This window comes from Lithobates pipiens, unplaced genomic scaffold (assembly GCF_037356315.1).
Source record: "Lithobates pipiens isolate NorthernLeopardFrog02 unplaced genomic scaffold, aLitPip1_a1.2 Scaffold_18, whole genome shotgun sequence".
In the NCBI taxonomy this organism is placed as follows: domain Eukaryota; kingdom Metazoa; phylum Chordata; class Amphibia; order Anura; family Ranidae; genus Lithobates; species Lithobates pipiens.
Genome location: NW_027507758.1, coordinates 103943848 through 103967712, shown reverse-complemented (window position 1 = coordinate 103967712; position 23865 = coordinate 103943848). Strand labels below are relative to the sequence as shown.

At 44.5% G+C, this 23865-nt stretch overlaps 1 protein-coding gene across 1 annotated transcript in view; it reads right to left on the bottom strand.

The window, feature by feature from the left end:
• RAB1A (RAB1A, member RAS oncogene family) overlaps positions 1–23865 on the bottom strand; it is an 81941-nt gene that overhangs the window by 31426 nt on the left and 26650 nt on the right. The window contains exon 2 of the mRNA XM_077485959.1: positions 9162–9234. Within this exon, the coding sequence (XP_077342085.1) occupies positions 9162–9234 (73 nt within the window). The remainder of the gene's footprint in view (positions 1–9161; positions 9235–23865) is intronic.

Genomic DNA, 23865 nt, shown 5'->3' with positions numbered 1-23865 from the left:
TACTAAAAAGGTGGAGTATACAGCAATTGATGCTGCTATTTACTCGGTAAATTAAAATTTGACTTGTCTGGTTGACAATGCTCAAATGCTTAGGAATCCATCTGGTGAGAAATTGGAATTCCTGTTAAAAAATATTTTCTCTTTGGCAGGTTCAGCAGCTCAACCTGCAGTGGCAGCAATTGGGGTATGTCAGTCCCGGAGAGACCATTTGAGACAGGTGCGCTCAAGGTTTTCCCTGAACAGGTAGCCCAGGATTTAGCCAAGCAGCCAGGGACTTGGTATTTTGCAATTTACGCAGAGATTCTACTCTGCAAACCTCTCGCTTTACGCTTGGGTTGGCGTATATCCGTAGAATCTTATGGTTGAAAAGTGGTCAGTCAAAAGCGCCATGCAAAAGCTCCTGGCTGTTTTTTCCTTTCCATGGTGAAAGTCTGTTGGGGATGGGAAAAGCTACCCTTTTACCAGTTAAGAAAACGAGTAAAATGTCCCTCGTTTAAACTGGCTCTTTTCTCCAGAGCCAGGGGCGTCTGCCTCCAGGCAGTCGTGACGGTCTCCACCGTCGGGTTCAAGAGGAAACTGAGGGTCAACCCTGGGGCGCGGGGGGAACAAAAAAACAAACACACACTTCTGCAGTTCTCAAGGGTCTGGCGGGAGGAGTCTCGAGAGAGATGGAGGGTCTCCATAATAGCTCTAGGCTACAAACTAGAGTTGTAAGAAATCACTGTTTCCCTGTTTTCCTCAGGGCAAAAGGTCCATAGAAAATTAAGGCTCCTTTTTACAAGCATTAGTCAGACTTTTGCCTCAAAAAGGGTCATGGCAGTCCAGGCAATGGGGCGGGTTGGGTTTTTTTTCAAACCTTTTCACGGTGCCAAAGACCAAATGGGGATGTCAGACCCATGCGAGATCTCAAGGATCTAATCCAGTTTCTGAAATATCCACTTTCTATGTGGAATCTAATCTGTATCCTATAAAGGAGAACTTCTGTCATCAGTCGACATCAGGGATGCATACCTGCATGTGCCCATTTTCCCCCGCTTATCAAAAATATCTGCATTTTGAAGAAGAAAAACGTCACTTTCAGTTGTAGCATTGCCTTTTCGGTCTAGCTACTGCACCTCGGGTGTTTAAAAAAATTTAAGCATGGTCTCCACAATCAGCTACCTGGAATACCTAGGTTGGGTCCATAAGCTAGCGAGCTCTTCTTTAAAACCATTATGACGACTAAGAATACTTGGATCTGGTTATAGATACAGCCCAGAAGAGGGTGGCTTTTACCCCAGGCAAAGATCAGTTCCGTAAAGGAGCTGGTTCAGGTGGTCAGGGAAAAGAGATTCCCTATGCTCAGTCTCATTCAAGACTGCTGCAAAACAGTACCCTGTCTACCTTGAAAACGACGGTCCAAGCGCTAGATTTCCAAAGCGTCTGTAGCCAAAGGGTGCACCAGAGCCTCAGAGATCCAAGAATCTGCAGAAGGGGAAATCATTCTTAACCACTTGCCGACCGCCTCACGCCGATGTACGTCATCAGAATGGCACGGGCAGGCATAAGCACGTACATGTACGTGCTTTGCCTCCCGCGGGTCGGGGGCCCGATCGGGCCCCCGCCCGGTGCCTGCGGCGGTCGGTTTTCGTTCGGGAGCGATCCCGGACGAGGGGACGGCCATTCATTCATGGCCACCCCCTCGCGATCGCTCCCGACGAATGGAAATCCCCGGTGACATCACTTCCTCTCCTGTAATGTAAACACAGGAGAGGAAGTGATGTATTCTCTCCTCCGTGTCGGTATTTTTCGTTCCGACACGGAGGAGAGCGGATCAGTGAGTTGCACCAACACATCCCACACACAGTAGAACATGCCAGGCACACTCACACCCCCCCTTTACCCCCCGATCACCCCCCCAATTACCCCTGCCCCCCAGTCACAGTGACACCAATGTCATTTTTTTTTTTTTTTTTTTTTTTTTTTGCATTGGTGTCATTTGTGACTGTAATAACTGTTAGGGCAGTTAGGGTTAGCCCCCTTTAGTTCTAATGTACCCCCCTAACCCCCCCAATAAAGGTTTAACCCCGTGATCACCCCCCGTCGCCAGTGTCACTAAGGCTGGGTTCACATTGCAGCGGTTTATGAGAACGAATGTGATTCGCACCGCACTGCAGTGCAAATCACATCCGATCTCTGTGCGATTCGAGTTCAGCCATTCGCCGCACCCGCCGCACCCGCCACACCCGCCGCACCCGCCGCAAATTCGCACGGGACCCTTTTTTTGGCCCGCAGCAGAATCGGATCGCATGGGTGTTCACACCATGCGATCCGAGTTTGCAGATCGCACTGCGATATGCGAACTGATCTGGGGGTGTCAGTAACATTTCACTGACACTCCCAGCAGTTCGCATAGGGCAGTGTGAACTGCCGCCGGGAGGCATGCGATGCGGGAACCCGCCGCGGATTCGCGGCGTTTCCGCATCGCTCCAGTGTGAACCCAGCCTAATAAGCGATCATTTTTCTGATCGCCGTATTAGTGTCACAGGTGACGCTAGTTAGGCAGGTAGGTATTTAGGTTCGCCGCAGCTTTTTATAGCGCTAGGGACCCCCATATACTACCGCATAAAGCCCCCTGATTGCCCCCTAGTTAACCCTTTCACCAGTGATCACCATATAACTGTTACAGGTGACGCTGGTTGGTTAGTTATTTTTTTATAGTTTCAGGGCACCCGCCATTTATTACCTAATAAAGGTTTAACCCCCTGATCACCCGGCAGGTGTCATTTGTGACTAATAACTGTTAGGGCAGTTAGGGTTAGCCCCCTTTAGTTCTAAGGTACCCCCCTAACCCCCCCAATAAAGGTTTAACCCCGTGATCACCCCCCGTCGCCAGTGTCACTAAGGCTGGGTTCACATTGCAGCGGTTTATGAGAACGGATGTGATTCGCACCGCACTGCAGTGCAAATCACATCCGATCTCTGTGCGATTCGAGTTCAGCTATACAGATAGTATGGCTGAATTCGTGTCGCACCCGCCGCACCCGCCGCAAACTCGCACGGGACCCTTTTTTTGGTCCGCAGCAGAATCGGATCGCATGGGTGTTCACACCATGCGATCCAAGTTTGCAGATCGCACTGCGATATGCGAACTGATCTGGGGGTGTCATTAACATTTCACTGACACTCCCAGCAGTTCGCATAGGGCAGTGTGAACTGCCGCCGGGAGGCATGCGATGCGGGAACCCGCCGCGCATTCGTGGCGTTCCCGCATCGCTCCAGTGTGAACCCAGCCTAATAAGCGATCGTTTTTCTGATCGCTGTATTAGTGTCACAGGTGACGCTAGTTAGGCAGGTAGGTATTTAGGTTCGCCGCAGCTTTTTATAGCGCCAGGGACCCCCATATACTACCGCATAAAGCCCCCTGATTGCCCCCTAGTTAACCCTTTCACCAGTGATCACCATATAACTGTTACAGGTGACGCTGGTTGGTTAGTTATTTTTTTATAGTTTCAGGGCACCCGCCATTTATTACCTAGTCTCACTAGTGTACCCCTAAATTTAGGGGTGTCTACTTTCTAAAATGGGGTCATTTGGGGGGGGGGGTTTGTGCCATCTTGGCATTTTATGGCCTTCAAAACTGTAACGCCCTTAGAAAGCCTGAAGGCGGTGCTTGGTTTTTGGGGCCCCGTACGCGGCTAGGCTCCCAAAAAGTCCCACATATGTGGTATCCCCGTACTCAGGAGAAGCAGCAGAATTTATTTTGGGGTGTCATTTCACATATGCCCATGGCATGCGTGAGCAATATATCATTTAGTGACAACTTTGTGAAAAAAAAAAAAAGTTTGTAATTTTCCCGCAACTTGTGGCAAAATATAAAATATTCCATGGACTCAACATGCCTCTCAGCAAATAGCTTGGGGTGTCTACTTTCTAAAATGGGGTCATTTGTGGGGGTTTTGTGCCATCTTGGCATTTTATGGCCTTCAAAACTGTAATAGGTAGTGAGAAGTGAACTCAAAAATTTACGCCCTTAGAAAGCCTGAAGGCGGTGCTTGGTTTTCGGGGCCCTGTACGCGGCTAGGCTCCCAAAAAGTCCCACATATGTGGTATCCCCGTACTCAGGAGAAGCAGCAGAATTTATTTTGGGGTGTCATTTCACATACGCCCATAGCATGTGTGAGCAATATATCATTTAGTGACAACTTTGTGTAAAAAAAAAAAAAAAATTTTTTTTTTGTCATTATTCAATCGCTTGAGGCAAAAAAATAAAATATTCAATGGGCTCAACATGCCTCTTATCAATTTCCTTAGGGGGTCTACTTTCCAAAATGGGGTCATTTGGGGGGGTTTTGTACTGCCCTGTCATTTTAGCACCTCAAGAAATGAGATAGACAGTCGTAAACTAAAAGCTGCGTAAATTCCAGAAAACGTACCTTAGTTTGTAGATGTGACAACTTTTGCGCAAACCAATAAATATACAATTATTGACTTTTTTTTTACCAAAGACATGTGGCTGAATACATTTTGGCCTAAATGTATGACTAAAATTGAGTTTATTGGATTTTTCTAATAACAAAAAGTAGAAAATATCATTTTTTTTCAAAATTTGCGGTCTTTTTACGTTTATATCGCAAAAAATAAAAATCGCAGAGGCAATCAAATACCATCAAAAGAAAGCTCTATTTGTGGGAAGAAAAGGACGCAAATTTTGTTTGGGTACAACATTGCATGACCGCGCAATTACCAGTTAAAGCAGCGCAGTGCCAAAGTGTAAAAAGACCTCTGGTCATTTACCAGCAAAATGGTCCGGTCTGAAAGTGGTTAAGTTACCTGGAAGATGGTAATGTCAGCTGCCAGCCATTTGGGTTGGGGAGCAGTCCTGAAGAGGCGACTGTCAAAGGGAAATGGTCCAGAATTGAAAGGACCTTGCCCATCAACAGTTTAAAGATTCGGGCAGCGCACATAAAAACCAAGGGCCTGGACATTCAGGTTGCAGATGTCCTATCAAGATTAAATCAGACAATGCCACAGCAGTGGCTTACATCAAACACTAAGGGAGCACCAGAGGTCATGCAGCCCAGGGAGAGGTAAACCATATCCTAGCCTGGGCAGAAAAGCAGGTGCCACGATATCGGCAATCTTCATTTCAGTGGTAAAGAATTGGCAGGCAGACTACTTAAATCGCCAGCAGTTGTTCCCAGGGGAGTAGTCCCTTCACCCTGAAATTTTTCTGCCTATTTGCCAAAGAGGAGGTATTCCAGACGTAGGTCTGTTTGGGTCCAGGTTCAACAAAAAAAAAAAAGTGGTCAACCTTGTGTCAAAAAACAAGGGATCCACTCGCATATGGAACAGATGTGTCGGTGACCCCGTGGGATTATGCATTCCCTCCTATTCTGCTGCTACCATGACTTCTTTGCAGGATCAAGCAGGAAAAGTCTGTGGTTCTTGTGCCCTTAGTGGGGCCCAGAAGATCTTGGTATGCAGAGATCATAAGGATGGTGATAGGTGATCCATTGACCCTACCACCACATCCAGACCTGCTCTCGCAGGGACAAGTATTCCATCCCATCTTACAAGCACTATATTTAACAGTTTTGGCTATTGAAACCGCACAGTCTGAAGAATCATGGGCTTTCAGGCTCAGTGATCTCTACCTTGATCAATACAAGGAAGCCAGCTTCCAGGGTCATTATAGAGTCTGGAAGACTTATGTTCCTGGTGTGAGTTCAGGGGTTGTCATCCTAGAAGGTATATTCCTTGCCTTTCTGTAAATAGGATTAGAAATGAAGCTGGCATCAAGGGCCAGTTCTCGGCCTTATCAGTATTATTCCAACACACACTTGCTTCGCATTCCCTGGTCCGGTGACAAGCTTAAAGCGGTTAGGTCACCCTTAAATCCTTGGGACTTGAATTTGGTTGTCAAGTAAACCACATAGTAACTACTACGGCTCTGTGTCCCGTGATGTACTTCAAAAGATGAGGATTTTACAGGTAAGCTGTTATAAAAAAACTATTTTTTCAACACCAACAGCTTGGCCCAAGCCAACTACTTGAAATGATATTAATGTAGTAGTAAACTCTGCCTTTAATCTTGTACCTACGGGTAAGGCTTATCTTTAGGTACAGTGAACGTCTCCTAAACATGAAATGTTTACATATTTACAAGTGCAGCAGTTGGCATCTGGCGCATGCGTTCTGTGCTCTCAATGGACGACATGCTGTCCATTGAGAAAGCTGTGCTGCGACCAGGACTCCGGAGTGCATGCGCAGGAGTGATCTCTTCGTGGCTCTACCATTCAGTTGGCCGCAGCCCACGAACCTGGAGGGAAGACCCAGTGAAGATGGAATCCCTGTCAGTGTTGACAGTGCACCACTGAAGTCATCTGTTTAAGCAAGTCTGCTATAATGTGCTAGTACGCGGTGCAAACTAGCAGATGACATGAGCCTGCAGGGGACCCATTTTTTTTTTATGTTTTTTTTTCCTTTAAGACAGGGTTTACTACTGCCTTAAAGCAAGGTCTCCTGATCCCAGACAGGGCTGTGCTGTGTATATGTCCTGCCCGAGTCTCCAAAAATGTAAATCTTTGGCTGATAAAACTGCTCCCAATATATATGGTTAAAGTCCCTTTCAAATGAGTATTCTGATCAGGTCTGCCTATCATTTTTTCTAAGGCAAACCTGTTTGGGACTTCCATTCATCCCTATGGACAGGTAGGTGTAAAATGGACGTGTCCATTTAACCCACCTAACTTTGGGATCGATCAAGTGGGAGAGGACTTCATCCTCTTCTGTTCAAGCAGAGCAGATCAGAAATAGCTGAGTGTAAAATGATCACCTATAGAGCAGCGTGTTATTGTCCACTCTGCAGATACGGAGCAGACACTGATGTGTCATCCCCCGCTCTGATCAGAGGATAAGCTTACAGATGGCCAGCTAATCGCACCGGGATCTGCCCAGTGTGGAAGGGGTCTTATGGCTTCATGCATACTGGTTACTTGTAAATGCTGTTTCTCCTGACAGGACAGTTGCTTAAGCTGCATTTAAAAAAAAAAAAAAAAAAAGGTTTAGCAGTTTAACAGCAACAGTGTGTGCATGGGGCCTTAGGGTCGGTTCACACTGGTGCGATGTCAGATCGGATGCGATTTGTACCGCAGTGAAAATCAAATTTCTTCAAAAGCCAGTATCACAGAACAAAAAAGATTACAAATTCTGTTAATTTATTTTCCTTCGCATTGACCAGGCTGCCATAAAACATTGTGGAAAAGGGTTAGGATACCTCTAGACACATTATGTACAAACACTGGAAATACAGACTTAACAGTTGTAGGACAAAACCTGTGAATGTATGATTCTTGGGGATAAATTGGGTGCCAATATCCAATCAGCTTTACTGATATATAGAGAGAATATATATATTATAATATATCACACACTACATTTACAAAACACACAGGGCCGTAAAAGTTGTTATAAAAAGGGAATAGGTCTCATCTCTTCTCTCACCTCTTCCCCTGCATTCACAGGACACAGAGGCAGGAGCAATTGGCTCCTGTTGCTGTCAACTCCTCTGAGGAGGGGGCAAGCTTTAGCTGTGCTATGTGCGTTCATGGATGCACACAGCCCTGCTCAGGAGTGCCCCCACAGCACACATCTTAAAGGGGTTGTAAAGGTAAATGTTTTTTCACCTTAATGCATTCTATGCATTAAGGTGAAAAAACATCTGACAGTGCTGGCCCCCTCGTTTTACTTTCCTGACCCCTCGAAAATCCCACGCTCGTCCCGACGTCCCTTCCACCGTTCAGCCTGGCCGCTGATTGGCTGGAGTGGATGGATAGCAGCGCAGCCATTGGCTCGCGCTGCTGTCAATCACATCCACTGACACGGAACGCCGGGGGCAGGGCCGTGTGATACAGTGAGCGGCTATGGCCGCCGGATGTATCACGGGAGCGCGCCCGCAGATGCTTCTCACCATGCGAGGGAGCTCGCATGAACGTGAGAAGCATCTGAGGTGGGAAGCTGAGACAGCCGCCGAGGGACCCCAGAAGAGCAGGTTCGGGGCCACTCTGCCCAAAACGAGCTGCACAGTGGAGGTAAGTATAACATGTTTGTTATTTAAAAAAAATAAAATAAAAAAAATTCTCCTTACAATCCCTTTAAGGTAATGCTCTGAAGAGGAGCAGACACTGCAGGCGGGGTGACCCCAGAGAATGAGGTAATATCCTTACACAGCATGCAAGTATATCATATGTTTTATTTTATTTAAAAATTAATGTATGCTATGGGAATTAAATCTTTAGATGGCCAATTTCCTAAAATTCCACCACGATCAAATGCATATACATATTTTTCCTGCATTCAATTTTAACAAAAATCTATTTTATCCTTAAAAGTATAAAAACATTTTCTAACTTAAAGCGCAGAAAGCAGATCCAGGGTACAATGCAGGCGATAGCCATACACACTGTAGTCCAACTTTCACACTATTTAGGAGGATCTCGTTCCTGCCAGCTACCAAGCAGTGCCAGTATGAGCCTGTGGGGGGTGCTCTAACCGAAGCAGATGGTTATAGATGTACATCCTGCTTTTATACATAATTTAATATTGTACCGATTCTACATAAAATTTAATAACTGAACTACATAGCCTAAGCAGATATTCACTAAAGCCAAATGAAACCAAAAAGGTTTCTGCGACTGTAAAACTCACATTAAAATGTCAGCAGGTTAAAAAACCAGACACTGGCCTGTGATCTCCGGAAGCGCCCAGTGCACACAGTTCTGCCCATCTGACCAGGGCATCACAATATCACATGTACAACGTAGACAGATCATTGTGGCCGGCTTTATTGAACATCTATTCTATCAACACGTTGCACACTTTCTATTTCAGGGGTTTTCGGAGGCAGGTTGAATCACAGCACTAGAGTACCTAAGCTGTGAATAGGAGGACTCTACAGACTACAAAGCATGAATTCACAAACACTTCAATAACCAGAAATAAACATTGCAATTATATCCAACATGAAATGTTATGCCCTTGCTTTATAATTCAGTGTTAAAAAAAAGAAATAAATAAAATATAAAAAAGTCAATATAGGACACATTCAGCCAAAAATTTTGCAAAAAGAATTCCACTGAAATTCAATAAAATGAGAAACAGGAAATAAATGGTGTACTTACTGCAAACCTAAGCAAAAGGCAAGATTTTCCCACACCGGAGTCTCCAATCAGAAGCAATTTGAATAAATAGTCACTGTAAAGAGAAGGAGCAGAGAGTTTATACATAGGAAAGGCTTAACAAGTCAGTCATCTTCCCCGTGTCACCATCACATGATAGAATTTCCACAGCTCCATCCAGAAGATACCTCCCCCATCCTCTCCCAGCCAAGCCTGCAAAAACCTGGCAGCTTCTACACAGACACAAATGTTAGGCCAAATACATTTAAAAATTAAATAAAAAATATCATGCAAATGTTATACTCAATTCTATACACCAAAAAAATAAAAATAAAGGCTAGAGTATGGTTTTTTCCTGTATTTTTTGCTAATGTACACTTTTTTTTCCTGTTGAAGATTTCACCAAGATGACAGTTTAATCAGATGAAACTGCTGAAATTACAGCATGTGTCTTAATGATTTTTGCCAATTTGGTAAAATAAAATATTTAATGCATGCATTTCTGCTTTTAGAAATGGGGTTCTTTTAGGCAAGTATAACTGCAAACTTTTTTTTTGTAGCTTTGGATACCATGGAAAAGCATCAGAATACCAGTCAGGTTTTTATGGCGGTATGTGCCAACCTTAAGGAGATTTACCTATTCAAGTTAAGTCATCAACAGAGCAGGAATAGAGAGGAAATCTTCCAATAGGGACCATATTTCTGGTGACACCCAGGGATTAAAAAAAAATAATCTCCCTTAAAGTGGTTGTAAACCCTTACAAACCACTTTGACCTACATGTAAGCCTAGATTAAGGCTTACCTGTAGGTCCAAGAAATATCTCCCAAACCTATACGGTTTAGGAGATATTTGCCTGAAGACAGGCACCGCTATCTACAGCGCATGCATCTACGGCGCACTTGGTTCTTATTGCTCTGTGAGCAGAGAGCTGATGACTGTTGGTCACCGCTGTCTGCTCTGCACCCCCCACCCACTTGATTGCCGGGCTGTGGATGGAGTGGGAGTGGCTGGCCCAGGCTCTAAGCAGCTCACCGACAGGCTGAGCTCTGACTTCAGCAGACAACAGCCTTTGGCCCGCTGTCTGCTGAAATCACAGGAGTGTGAATGGAATGCACACCTCTGATCCACAGGAGTACAGCGAAACAAACTTTGCCTGTACTTTTTAGGCTTGGTTCACACTTGTCCGATGCAGGAACCAGTGCAAATCTTGTGCAGATTCCTGCATCGCACCTGAATCGGTGGTTCACACTGCCCTCTGCGAAAAGCTGTGGGTATCAATACAAAAAAAAAAAGTTAATAACACCCCCAGATCAGTTAGCAGTGCAAACTGTGAAATGGTGCAGATGCAATGTTCACACCCATGTGATCAGATTCCAGTGTGGACCGGAAAAATAAAATAAAAAAAGGTCCTGCATCATTTTGGTGCGAATTCAATGCAAATTCAGCCATACAAACTGTACGGCACAGACATCGCAAGTGATCTGCACAGCAATGCAGCCACCTGCAATGTCTAGTATCAAGCGCCTCAAGAAATTATAATACATACATACATACATTGATATAAGAACTAAACCCTTTTATTTTTTTAAGATAAATGTAGCTTTACAGCTGAGACACAGAACCAATAATCTGTGTGAAGTACATGCTGAAAAGCCTGATGCTATGATAGTCTTTGCTAGATCACAAATAACTAGCCATGTTCAAGTACATGAAGCATCCCGAGTGTGACCTGCCCACAGCACTGTGCTGGAATAATGAGGTATGACAGTTACCATGGCCACAAAGAGGCGCCGTCACCTGTAATGTACACAGTATGGAACAGGCGACAACCAGGACAAAGCCCCAGGACACTTCAAAATGGGCTCTTCAGTGTGGAAGTCTGAGTGCTCCTGTATACAAGTCTACATCTGTGTCTTTCATTAGAGAAACAAAGGACAGGAAAGTACACACTGGTTTGCTGCATTTATCATTACTAAAAAAAGTGAATGCTAGTATACCCAATTAGAAGCCTTACCTCAACATGGAAAAACACAGAAAAGAGCCCCTATTCCTTTTTTAAAGTTGTCCCTCCCCAACATGGAACTAAACTCGCACCTCCTCTCCAGCAACACAGTACAGTAATAAGACTCATCTCCACTCCAGCAATGCAGCGTCCAGCAGCTCTAACCAGCCTCTGACATCTTTGGCCATTTTCATTAGCCAGGCTAAGATTAAACATGAGTTGAAACGGTACATCAACCTGCATGTGTACAGTGAATAGGCAGGTAAAAAAGGGATTGTAAAGCCTGGTTTCTTTTTCTATAAAAATAAAGATGTTACCTGCTCTGTGCAAAACTAACTGCACAGAGCAGCCCAGATCCTCCTCTACTCGGGGTCCCTCTTCTGTGCTCCTGGCCCCTCCCTCCTGTCAAGTACCCCCACAGCAAGCACCCGAGCCGAGTCAAAGCTCCCTGTGTCCATTCAGACACAGAGCTGCGGCACAGCCCCATCGCTCTCCCGATTGGCTGACTGACTTTGGGTGACAGCAATGGGAGAAAACAGAGCCACTGCTGTGTCTCAGCCAATCAGGAGGGAGAGTCTCAAACAGTTGAGACACTTACGGACATTGCTGGACAGAGATAGGGCTCAGTTAAGTATTAGGGTGGCTGCTGCACACAGAAGGCTTTTTATCTTAATGCATAAAATGCGCCAGGTCCCCCTCCAGCTCTCCCTGTGTCCCCTCTCTCCCCACACCCCCCCCCCTGCAGCTCTCCCTGTGTCCCCTCTCTGCCCACCCCCCCCTCCAGCTCTCTCTGTGTCCCCTCTCTGCCCACACCCCCTCCAGCTCTCCCTGTGTGCCCACTCTTTCCAGGCCCCCCCCTCTGGCTCTCCTGCCCCCCTCCCTCCAAGTCCTTTGGATAAAGATTAATTTTAAAAACTGCAGGTCCCTACTCATTTCCCTGCAAGAGCTTCTAATAGGTTTCAAAATGAATACTAAAATCAGAGGTTTTATACACACACACACACCAAGAACTTATCCTTTAGAGCCCTTTCACACCAAGGGCGTTTTGCAGGCGCTATAGCGTTATAAATACGTATTCCCCAATCATATAAAAAAATAAATAAAAAAAAATAAAAAAAAAGGAGAAAAAGTGTATCCTCCCATAAACAGAAACACCACTTGTTTCACCGCAGCACCCGGCTTAGATCACATGTTCTCCTTTTACCTCTCTTTAAAGAGATTTTATTGGTTTCAGTCAGTAGTGAAGAAAAGATGAAAGGGCATTCCTTATACATAGATAATTACAGACAAAAACAATGTTTTAACCTAATACTACACTGATAAGATTTGTGTTACACCAATCTCTTTTGCATAGAAAGTGAGACATTATAAAGTGTTTAGCTGCCTTTAAACAGAGGTGTGGCAGTCCATATAAACGCCGCCCTGATGTACACATACAACTAGAAAAGCTGGTTTTGCCAGTCCTCACAGCCCTCTTCATGCAGATAAAATAAGCCTTCCCATCCACACTTGAATTTGAATTTTATGAATATAAAACATGCCCCCATATTTTCCAGCTTCATTTAAGTCAGGATACATAAGGAAGCAGATTGTTACAGCACAGGAATTACATGCACAACATGTGTGCAATATTCTGGTTCACTGGTGACTTATCCCACTGAAATACATCATAGTGGTCTTTTATACCCCCCCCCCCCAAAAAAAAAAAACAAGTATGTTTTTCCAAGTGGATTCAAACATAATCCTCAAAAGTAATAAATCTTAGTATGTACGATACCCAAACCTAGATATGTAAAATTCATGTAAGTCATGTAGAACAAATGACAATATCACTGTGCTGCAGTGTGTAGAGATCAGAGTGTTACAGGCAGAACTACAGGAGGGGTGGATACAAGACCAGTCACCCTGCACAAGGACAGAGTAGCAGTTACTCTTTTATATTACAGGAAGGACATTTTACACTTAAAGCGGGAGTCCACCGGGACTCCGCGTTTTTTTTTTTTTTTTTTAAAGCCAGCAGCTACAAATACTGCAGCTGCTGACTTTTAAAATAGTGACACTTACCTGTCCAGCGCGCCCGCAATGTCGGCACCCGAAGTCGATCTCTAGGTCGTCTGTCGGGTCCTGCCGCCGCCATCTTGGGTATGGGAATCAGGAAATGGAGCCTTTCGGCTTCATTTCCTGGTTCCCTACTGCGCATGCGCGAACCGCGCTGCGCAATAAGGACGCTCCCCGCTGCCTCTGGGATCTGTGTGTTTCCCAGCAGGCAGCGGGGCACTTGCGGGAAGGGGCGGGCACTTGCGGAAAGGGGCGTAAGTTACGCCCCTTCCCGCAGAGAGCTATCCCAGAAGTGGGTGCAGTTACCTGGATTATCCAGGTAACTGCACCCCCCTCCCCCCTGAAAGGTGCCGATTGTGGCACCGGAGGGGGGGAGGGTTCCGATGAGCGGAAGGTCCACTTTAGGGTGGACCTCCGCTTTAACTACTGCACATATCTGGAAGAAAAATATTAAAGGGGGTTGTAAAGGGTAAACATTATGTTCACCTTAATGCATTCTATGCATTAAAGGTGAAAAAACATCTGACAATGCCAGCCCCCCCCAGTTTTTCTTACCTGGCCCCTCAAGTGTCCAGCGCTCGCCTCAGACATCCTCTTCGCCGCCCAGCCAGGCCATTGATTGGCTAGAGTGGATGGATTGAAAGCAGCGCAGCCATTGGTTTGCGCTGCTGTCTATCGCATCCAATGACGCGGCGTTCCAGGGGGGCAGGGCCGAGTGATACAGTGAATGGCTATAGTCACCAGCTGTATCACGGGAGTGCGACCACAAGCACTTCGCACCATGCGAGAGAGCTCGCATGAACGTGAAAAATACTTGCGGGGGTGGGGGAAGCCGAGAAAGGCTGCAGAGGGACCCCAGAAGAGCAGGTTCGGGGCCCCTCTGTGCAAAACGAGCTGCACAGTGGAAGTATAACATGTTTGTTTTTTTTTAATTCCCTTTAACCACTTAAGGACCAGGACTCTTTCAGATTTGGCGTTTAAATGTTTAAAACATTTTTTCGCTAGAAAATTACTTAGAACCCCCAAATTATTTATATATATATATATATATATATATATATATATATATATATATATATATATATATATATATATATATATATATATATATATATATATATATATTTTAACACCCTAGAGAATAAAATGGCGGTCATTGCAATACTTTCCACACCATATTTGCGCAGCATTCTTACAAGCACACTTTTTGGAGAAAATTCACTTTTTGGAATAAAAAAAAAAAAAAACCCACAGTAAAATTAGCCCAATTTTTTTTATATTGTGAAAGATAATGTTACGCCAAGTAAATTGATACCCAACATGTCATGCTTCAAAACTGCACCCGCTTGTGGAAGGGCGTTAAACTTTTACCCTCAAAAATCTCCATAAGCAACATTTTAAAAATTCTACAGGTTGCATGTTTTGCGTTACAGAGGAGGTCTAGGGCGAGAATTATTGCTCTCGCTCTATCGATGGCGGATATACATCACATGTGTGGTTTGACCACCGGTTTCATATGCGGGAGCTACTGGGACGAAGGGGGGTTTAAAAAAAAAAAAAAAAAAAAAAAAAACTAATTTTACTTGATTTTATTTATTTTTACACTTAAATAAAAAAATGGATCACTTTTATTCCTATTACAAGGAATGTAAACATCCCTTGTAATAGAAAAAAGCATGACAGGTCCTCTTAAATATGAGATCTGGGGTCAAAAAGTCCTCAGATCTCATATTTAGACTTAAATGCAAAAAAAAAAAAAAAAAAAAATGTAATTTGAAAAAATATATATACCTTTAAGAGATATGGGCAGAAGTGGCGTTTTGACGTCGCTTCCGCCCTCCTATGGTACAGAGACGAGCGGGAGCCATCTTAGCCTCACTCGTCTCTATACCCAGCAGAAGAAAGCACCCGATCGCCTCCGCCGCTACCGGCAGCTCCGGTAAGCGGTGGGTGTCACCTCTCCCGCCGCCAACGGTGATCTTGCAGCGAACCCGCCGCGGAGACCACCGTTATCGTACACAGGACCGCCTCCTGTAAAGAGGGATATCTCGGTTGTGGCAGCAGCTGCTGCCGTTACCATGAGATCCCTCTTCAAATTAACGACATATATACAGGAGGCGGTCCTTAAGTGGTTAAAGAGGAAGTAAACCCTGGATGGGTTTACCTCCTCTGATTCCCTGCAAAAGGTAAAGCATAATGGACTACTATGCATTGCATAGTAGTCCATTATGTGTCACTTACCTGGCACAGGAGCCAGCGAAGTCACCGCTGTCCCCTGTAGTTCCGAGCGTCCATCTTCTTGGTGGCTCTCCGTGGGTCTCGCTGCTCCGGCACTGTGATTCGCTCGAGCTGCGATGACGTCACTCCCGCGCATGTGCATGGGAGCCGACACTCGCAGCATATCGCCACGATACCCAGTGTGCCTGCGCGCCTCTGTCTATGGCGCATGCGCCATAGACAGCGTTTGCTATCTTCAGGTAAATATCTCCTAAACCGTATAGGTTTAGGAGATATTTCTTGGACCTACAGGTAAGCCTTAATCTAGGCTTACCTGTAGGTCAAAGTGGTTTGTAAGGGTTTACAACCACTTTAAGCACACCCAGATTCAAGATTACTTATGCCCATTATATTTTGACATTATTGGTTCAGCGTTTAGAGATGTATAATTTCCATAAATTTTTAAAAAGTTTTCCCATTTTATTCTGGATAGAAATGTTAAGAAAAACGTAACAAAAAAATAAAAAATCAGTGTGGAGTTATTACTCAAATGGAATAACAAGGACTGTATATGTTGAGAGCATTTCACTAACACATGAGAACCGGTAACCACCCCCCATCCCTCATAATAACGTACAAGCTTCCTAACTGAATATTTGCAGTTCTTGACAATGCTGACCCAGAAGCATATATTGCTCTTGTAGGAGCTTGACTAAGGTGTTCCTAAATTTTCCGGTACGATTTTTGCTATAAAATAAAGGTATTTTTTATTTTTGGGAGGACATGGTAACACTTCCTTACTTGAAGATGCTGCTGGTGAAGAAACACTTTGTGATAATCCAGAAGCAGCAAAGTGTTTCTGGAATGAGAATTCTGGAGGAAAAAACTACTCCCACTTTTATTCTGGTCCTCATTTCATTCCATAGAACAGTCTTAATGCCTTTAGGGCACCTCTGGCATGCCACAGAGTGTTTTAATATTCTTGTAGCATTTGGGAAAGAATATTTCTTCTCATAATTTTTGCAAATTACCGCTTTGCTCTCAGCAGAAATAGCACTGTGGAAATATTTGCAAACTCTAGATGTTGGTCTCACCATTTACTGAAGGGGAGGAAGAGAAAAACAATTTACTGCGCAGACTATGGGGAAACATTATGCCATGATGGTGAAGAAAATTAATAGAAATTACTTTAAGTTCAAAAAAATATTTTTTCAGACAAATGTAGCCTCTTACCTGTCAACTAAGGCCTGAGAGGGCAATAACTATCACTGACCTAAACGTAGGAGGTATAAGATGGAGCCCACAAGTAAAACGAAACTGGAGAATTTCCCTGCAGTGCCCACTAGCTGCAGAAATTATTATTTCTCTTGTTTGAGAACTACATTAAAGAGGAAGTAAACCCTTCCAAACAACTTGGACCTATAGGTAAGCCTAGATTAAGGCTTACCTGTAGGTCCAAGCAATATCTCCTAAACCTATATGGTTTAGGAGATATTTGCCCGAAAATGGGCACCACTGTCTACGGCGCATGCGCCGTAGACAGCGGCGCGCATGCGCACTAAATGCGGCAAATCCAAGAATGGATTTGCCAAATTTGTCGACTCCCGTGCGCATGCGCGGGAGTGACGTCATCGCGGCCTCGCCGTATGACAGCGGCGGAGCTGCGAGGCGCGACTCCCGTGCGCATGCGCGGGAGTGACGTCATCGCGGCTTCGCCGCTGTCATTGGTCGGAGCTGCGAGACGCCACCAGCAAGATGGACGCAGCGGACTACAGGGATCAGCGGCGACTTCGCTGGCTCCTGTGTCAGGTAAGTGACACATAATGAGCTACTATGCGATGCATAGTAGTCCATTATGCTTTACCTTTGCAGGGAAAAAAAAGAGGAAGTAAACCCATCAGGGTTTACTTCCTCTTTAAGAAGAAGTGCAGCGTTGCTTGCATTGCATCATTCCAGAATTTGGAATTTGCTGGTCTTCAGCTGAGAGAGCTTGTGATTATTTAAGAAATATAAAGTTTCAGACATCTTCCATTAAGGTCTTGCCATTTGTGTTGTATGCATTGCGCACAAGCTTTAAGTTAGCATTTTCAATAGAGAGCATATTTTTGGGCAGCACTGTAAATTAAAGTGGTAGTAAAGTCATCTTTTGAACTTGTGGTAAACCTATAATAAAGCTTGCCTGTAGGTATAGTGAATATCTCCCTAAACATACATTGTTTAGGAGATCTTCACACTGGATGCAGCTGGTGACCTCACCGGCACAGGCGCTCTGAAGGTCCGGCATTCCGTGCTGTATCTTCAGAGCTCTCTGCTGGGGGGGCCTGAGGGTTCTCTCGTTCACACGCAGAAGCGATGTCATCGTGGCCCCGGCCACTCCTCGAATAGCTGGAGCCCACGAACCCGGGAGGAGGACTAGTGGGGGGGGGGGGTCATGGAAGCCCTGTCAGCTGTGACAGAGCACCGCTGGAGTGCTTTATTCTAAGCCAAGTATTTAAAAATGTTAGTATGTGATGCATACCATCATATTATGCCATTGCCTTGCAGGGTTTTTAATTGTTTTAAAGCCCAAATGTAGGCAAAATGTTTTTTCTGTTTTTAAACCGAGTGGGAAATAATGTCAGTTTTATTGCTGTTTTTATTTATTTATTTTTTTACACATCCCCATTGGAGAGAGATTTCCCCTCCACTTACTGTTATATCTTGAATTTCAATAGGATGACATGAATATTTTCTATAGGTATTTATGAGCCTTATCCTAAGCAAGGCCATTTTTTGCGATACGGCACTGTCGCTCCAACTGCAACGCTGTACGCAAACAAAAATTGACATGCATCAATCACTTTAACCACTTCCCAACCGGTGCATGCCGATGTACGTGAGCAGAATGGCAAGGACAAGCAAATGGGCGTACAGGTACATTCCTTTAAATTTGGTGCCATCGCGTGCGCACGCCAGTCGGGACCTCTGCAAGTCCGATCACAGGTCCTGCGGACTTGATCGCCGTGGGGATATGCGGGATCGTCTCAAGGGGAGGAACGGGTAGATGCTAAATTAAACAAGCATCTCCCTGTTATGCCTAGCAACGGTGACCCCGATCTATGCTCACTGTGATTGGAGCAGAGATCAGTGATATGTAAAACACAGCCACACCCCCCCCAGTTAGCAACACCAAAAAAATTTAAATCGATGATCGCCGCCATTACTAGTAAAATTCTCTCTCTCTCTCTCTCAAAATGCCATATAACTATACCACATTTTGAAAAACGCTATAACTTTTGTGCAAACCAAGCAATGTAAAAATACATATCGGCCTAAACTGAGGGAAAAAAGTTTTTACACATTTTTGGGGGATATTATAGCAAAAAGTAAAAAAAAAAAAGCGTTTTCCAAAATTGTTGCTTTATTGTACTGTTTATAGCGCAAAAAATAAAAACCGCAGGAGTGATCAAATACCACCAAAAGAACATCAATTTTGTTTGGGAGCCACGTTGCATGACCGTGCAATTGTCAGTTAAAAACGGCAAAGTGCCGAATCGCAAAAAGTGGTCTCGTCTTTGGCCAGCAAAATGGTCCAGGGCTTAAGTGGTTAAGACAGCTTTCATAGGGAAACATTGCATTTGACATGTCATGTGACTTGGGGGTCTCACAAGTCAGATCCCATGTCACAACAATGTGAACCGAGCCCAAGGTTCTCTCATAATTCTTTAAAATAATTTACCTTTACAGCGGGGTTCCACCCTAAAGTGGAACCTCTGCTGATCGGAACCCCCCCCTCCGGTGTCACAATTGGCACCTTTCAGGGGGAGGGGGGTAGAGATACCTGTCAAAGACAGGTATTTACACCCACTTCCGGGCATAGACTCCCGCGGGAGTCTGTTATTTCCTGCCCTGCCGCGCTGTCTGCTGGGACACACACGGGTCTCAGAGACAGCGCAGAGAATTCCTATTGCGCTGCGCGACTCGTGCATGCGCAGTAGGGAACCGGGAAGTGAAGCCGATTCGCTTCACTTCCTGATTCCCTCACCTAGAATGGTGACGGCAGCAGCCGAGCGATCGGCCTCGGCATCGCTGGAACCCGGGACAGGTGAGTGTCCATTTATTAAAAGTCAGCAGCTGTAGTATTTATAGCTGCTGGCTTTTAATATTTTTTTTTTTGGTGGAATCCCTCTTTAAACTGCAGAAAAAGCAAACCACACAAGATGTTAACAGCTACAAAGAATGGAAAAGAATTACATACAGTACATGCAATATGCTAATCTGGAACTTTGTAATGTGGGAGATGTACTCCTAAACCCAGTACATGTTCCTTGCCATCCAACATAAGGAAATTCCGATGTATCTGAGTCATTAACAAGTCTCTCAGAACTACTAATTAAACCTGCTTAAAAAAAAAAAAAAAAAAAAAAAAAGCAGAGAGACGTTACATAAAACAGGCTTCAAAATACAAACCAAACCGCACACCCTGTGAGGCACTCTTTAGAAACTCAAATAGTGGGGAAGAGTTGGCATCAGGAAATAAAATGGGGCTATACAAAACAAGGCAAGGCCTAAGGAGGTTCTAACATTTCTCCACACTACCCAAAACTAAAAGCTGCGAGATTTGCTTGATGGCATTAGCAATATATTGATTGTTTCCACTAGTTTTTAGGCCAATTAAAAATGGTATTGACCGTTTCACATTATATGGACACTATACAAACTATACAAGTGCAATACATCATTTAGGACAGTAAGATTACCGTTCATCCTAAATTAGATGTCTTACAAACTGAAGGGGTTATTAGGCCAACCAGTTTGCTATTTTGCCCAATAAAATCCAAAAATGTATAATTTGCAATAACTACAGATGAGGCTTGGCTAAAAACATCAATGCTGAGTCTCTGACTTGCAGTAAACATGTCTAAAATAAATTTTCCCTGGATTAGGGCTTTAATAGTTGTTTGAAGCCTAGTCAAGGACTTTTTGCATTTCTCATTCGTTGAAAACAGGACATGCACAGAAGAAAGTCAAACACTACATTTCAGCTATAGTTCAATAGTTCAGTGATTAGCAACTAATGATCTCCAGCAATGGTAGATCTACAAGTCCATGTACGCTGTCCTTGTTGCTGAAAGGCCAAGTTTATCTTTTGAATAAGGCTGCTTTCACACTGGGGCGAGAGCAGCGTCGGCGGTAAAGCGCCGCTATTTTTAGCGGCGCTTTACCGTCGTTTTAGCGGCGGTGTGCGGGCGCTAGCGGGGTGGTTTTAACCCCCGCTAGCGGCCGAAAAGGGGTTAAACCCGCCCGCAAAGCGCCGCTGCAGCGGCGCTTTGCCGGCGGTATTGCCGCGGTGTCCCATTGATTTCAATGGGTAGCAGCGGTATAGGAGCGGTGAATACACCGCTCCTTCACCGCTGCAAAGATGCGGCTGGCAGGACTTTTTTCACCGTCCTGCCAGCGCATCGCTCCAGTGTGAAAGCCCTCCGGCTTTCACACTGGAGTTAAAGGGGCCGGTTTTTTTCAGGCGTTACACAGGCGCTATTTATAGCGCTGTAACGCCTGAATACCGCCCCAGTGTGAAAGCAGCCTAAATCAGACTGTAGTTAAGGGGCCACAGTAAGAAACAGTTTTGCAAATGTTTGCTTTGTTTACCACTTGCCAACCTCCTAACTGGGCAAATACTAGGCAACAAAAAAATTGCAACCATCATTTACTCTCTAGGGGGTCTATACTAAAACAAAAACAGGATTTTTACTTGTAATTAAAAAAAAAAGTGTCAGAATGTGCCTTAAGTGGTTAAATGCTGTACCCGTGGGCCATAAAGGACACACCCAAAGCCTGACCAAAATCTCCCACTGTAGGGCTCAGCCCCATTGCGCCTAGATTCGAGCTCAGCACTGCTGCTACAGTGGTATCAGAATCAGTGCCACCACAAAGACCCAAATATTTTTGGCTTGCCTATATTTTACCAGAAAGTTATGTTTGATGTGCAAGATTCTCCACATAGCCAGGTACTTGGAGGAAACCCCCCAAAAAAAAAAAAAAAAAAAAAAAAAACTGGGAAAACTTATTGACTAGAGTATAAGCCATGGGTGGGAAATGCGGCAGCTATCGGTAAATTTCAAATCTAAAGACAGACACCAATAAAATTACATTGATGCATCAGTAGGTTAAAGCGGAGGTCCACCCTAAAGTGGACCTTCCACTCATTGGAATCCTCCGGCGCCACAATTGGCACCTTTCAGGGGGGAGGGGGCTGCAGGTACCTGTACAGTACAGGTATCTGCACCCACTTCCAGTGTAGATTCTGCACAAGGTACGCCCATTTCCGCAGAATTTACGCCCCTTTCCGAAAGTCCCCCGCTGCCTGCTGGGAAACACACGGATCCCAGAGACAGCGGGACCATCCTTATTGCGCAGCGCGTCTTGCGCATGCGCAGTAGTGAACCGGGAAATGAAGCCGGAAGGCTCCACTTCCTGATTCCCATACCCAAGATGGCAGCGGCAGCACCCGAGAGACGATCGAGAGATCGGCTTCGGGTGCCGACATCGCAGGCGCGCTGGGCGGGTAAATGTCACTATTTTAAAAGTCCGCAGCTGCAGTATTTGTAGCTGCTGGCTTTAAAAAAAAAAAAAAAAAAAAAAAAAAACGGCGGACTCGCGCTTTAAATGTTTTTGCCTATTTGAAAGAAAAACAGTAAACTAGCTCTGTAAGTGGAAAAGGTCAACAAAAACAATATGGTATCAAGAAGAACTTTAAAAGTACAAAAACCCTTAGCTAAATCAGCAACCAAGCTGAAAACGCAAGAGTTAAGCACGGGTAAGACTGTAAAGGCTACGTCATTAGTCACAGCCCTGGAGAAGAGCAGGCGCATCATACATTCATCTGACAAGGATGGGGTGCTCCCCAGGTACCAGCACACAGAAGCGAACAGGTTCTTGCCCAAAGAAGAGTGGCGATATCAGCAGTCATCGGAACACCAACAGAGGCAGTAGGTGCCTGCAGTTGAGTGGGAGAGACCAGAGAACAGGCAAGTGGGACCCTCACTCGAGTATAAGCCGAAGGCAAAAATGTGCTGAAAAACTCATTATATCCGGTCGCCAATACAGGTCCACCTGTGTCCACTGGGCACAAACTGACAAAAAAAAAAAAAAAAAAAAGCCATGCGAGCAGGAAGGATACGTTGCTGTCCACTCTATTTCACTGTTTTTATTAAGGCCCCTTCCACAACATTTGAGCTCTTTTCACCGCCCTGCCAGCCCACTGACCCATTTTTGAAAGAATTCATTGATTTTAATGGAAATAGGTTTTCGTGAGCTTTTCAGGCGCTTTTTTTGTGTGTATGCGCATGAAAAGCACCTCACTGTGAAAGGGGTCTAATGGCTGTGCACACAGCTGGCACTCCACATAATAACCCAGTCTGTCTGCACTGAACAGAGCCATCAATTGCAGTACAGGTACACAGACAATCCCTTTCTACAATATCCAAGAGAAGGAAAAATGTAATCAGTAAGTTTGCAAACCAGTGACCCACAACCTGTCTTGAGAGGTGCATGTGGCTTATTTTGATGCCATTACCAGCAGCCTCAGGGTTTAGTACCAGTTTATCGGAACACCTAATCCATTGTCTATTCTCCGTGAATAAACAGATAAGGCATAAACTTTTTTTTTTTTTTTTTAACAAAACACACACACACCATCGGCAAGGGCTGGTTCACATCACATGCAGTCCATAGTTTTTTTTTCCTGCATCAAAAAAACAAAAAAACACACACACACACACACGGCTAGTGGGTTATAGGAAAAAAAAAAAATATATATATATATATATATATAAAAAGAAATAAAAAAAAGTAGAACATTTTTTTCTGCACTCAACTGTACTGGAATGCAGTAAAATGCATCAAAAATGCACATGTGTCTATTATTGGCGAAGGAAAAAAAAATGCACTGGAAACAGTTCAAAATACGTAAAAAAATGTAAAAAATAAGCACATGTAGAAACGCATCTCAACGGTGTCTCTATGGTGTAAACTGGCCCTAATAATTTCTCTCATTCATCTGCATTTGCCCTATTTATATAAGGCTCAACATGTTCAGTTGCTGTAGCAGACAAACTGGTCTCCATGGCTTTTCAAATATTACGGATTTGGGTGCAAGGACCTAAGTCCTACCATGAGGGCATTCAGCAAGTCAAAATCAGGCTCAGATGTGTACTGGTTGGAAATATACAATAAGGCTGGCCATACACTATACAATTTTCGTGTTCAACTTTCCTTTAGATTTACCAAAACCACATAAACTAAAAAAATAAAAAAAAATTGTATAGTTTATGGCCAGCCTAATGCCTCGTACACACGATTGGAAAGGCACTTTCATTTTTTATGTAATCCGGAGTGCGGCTGTCCAGAGTTTGTTCGTTTTCCATATACGCACACGATCGGATTG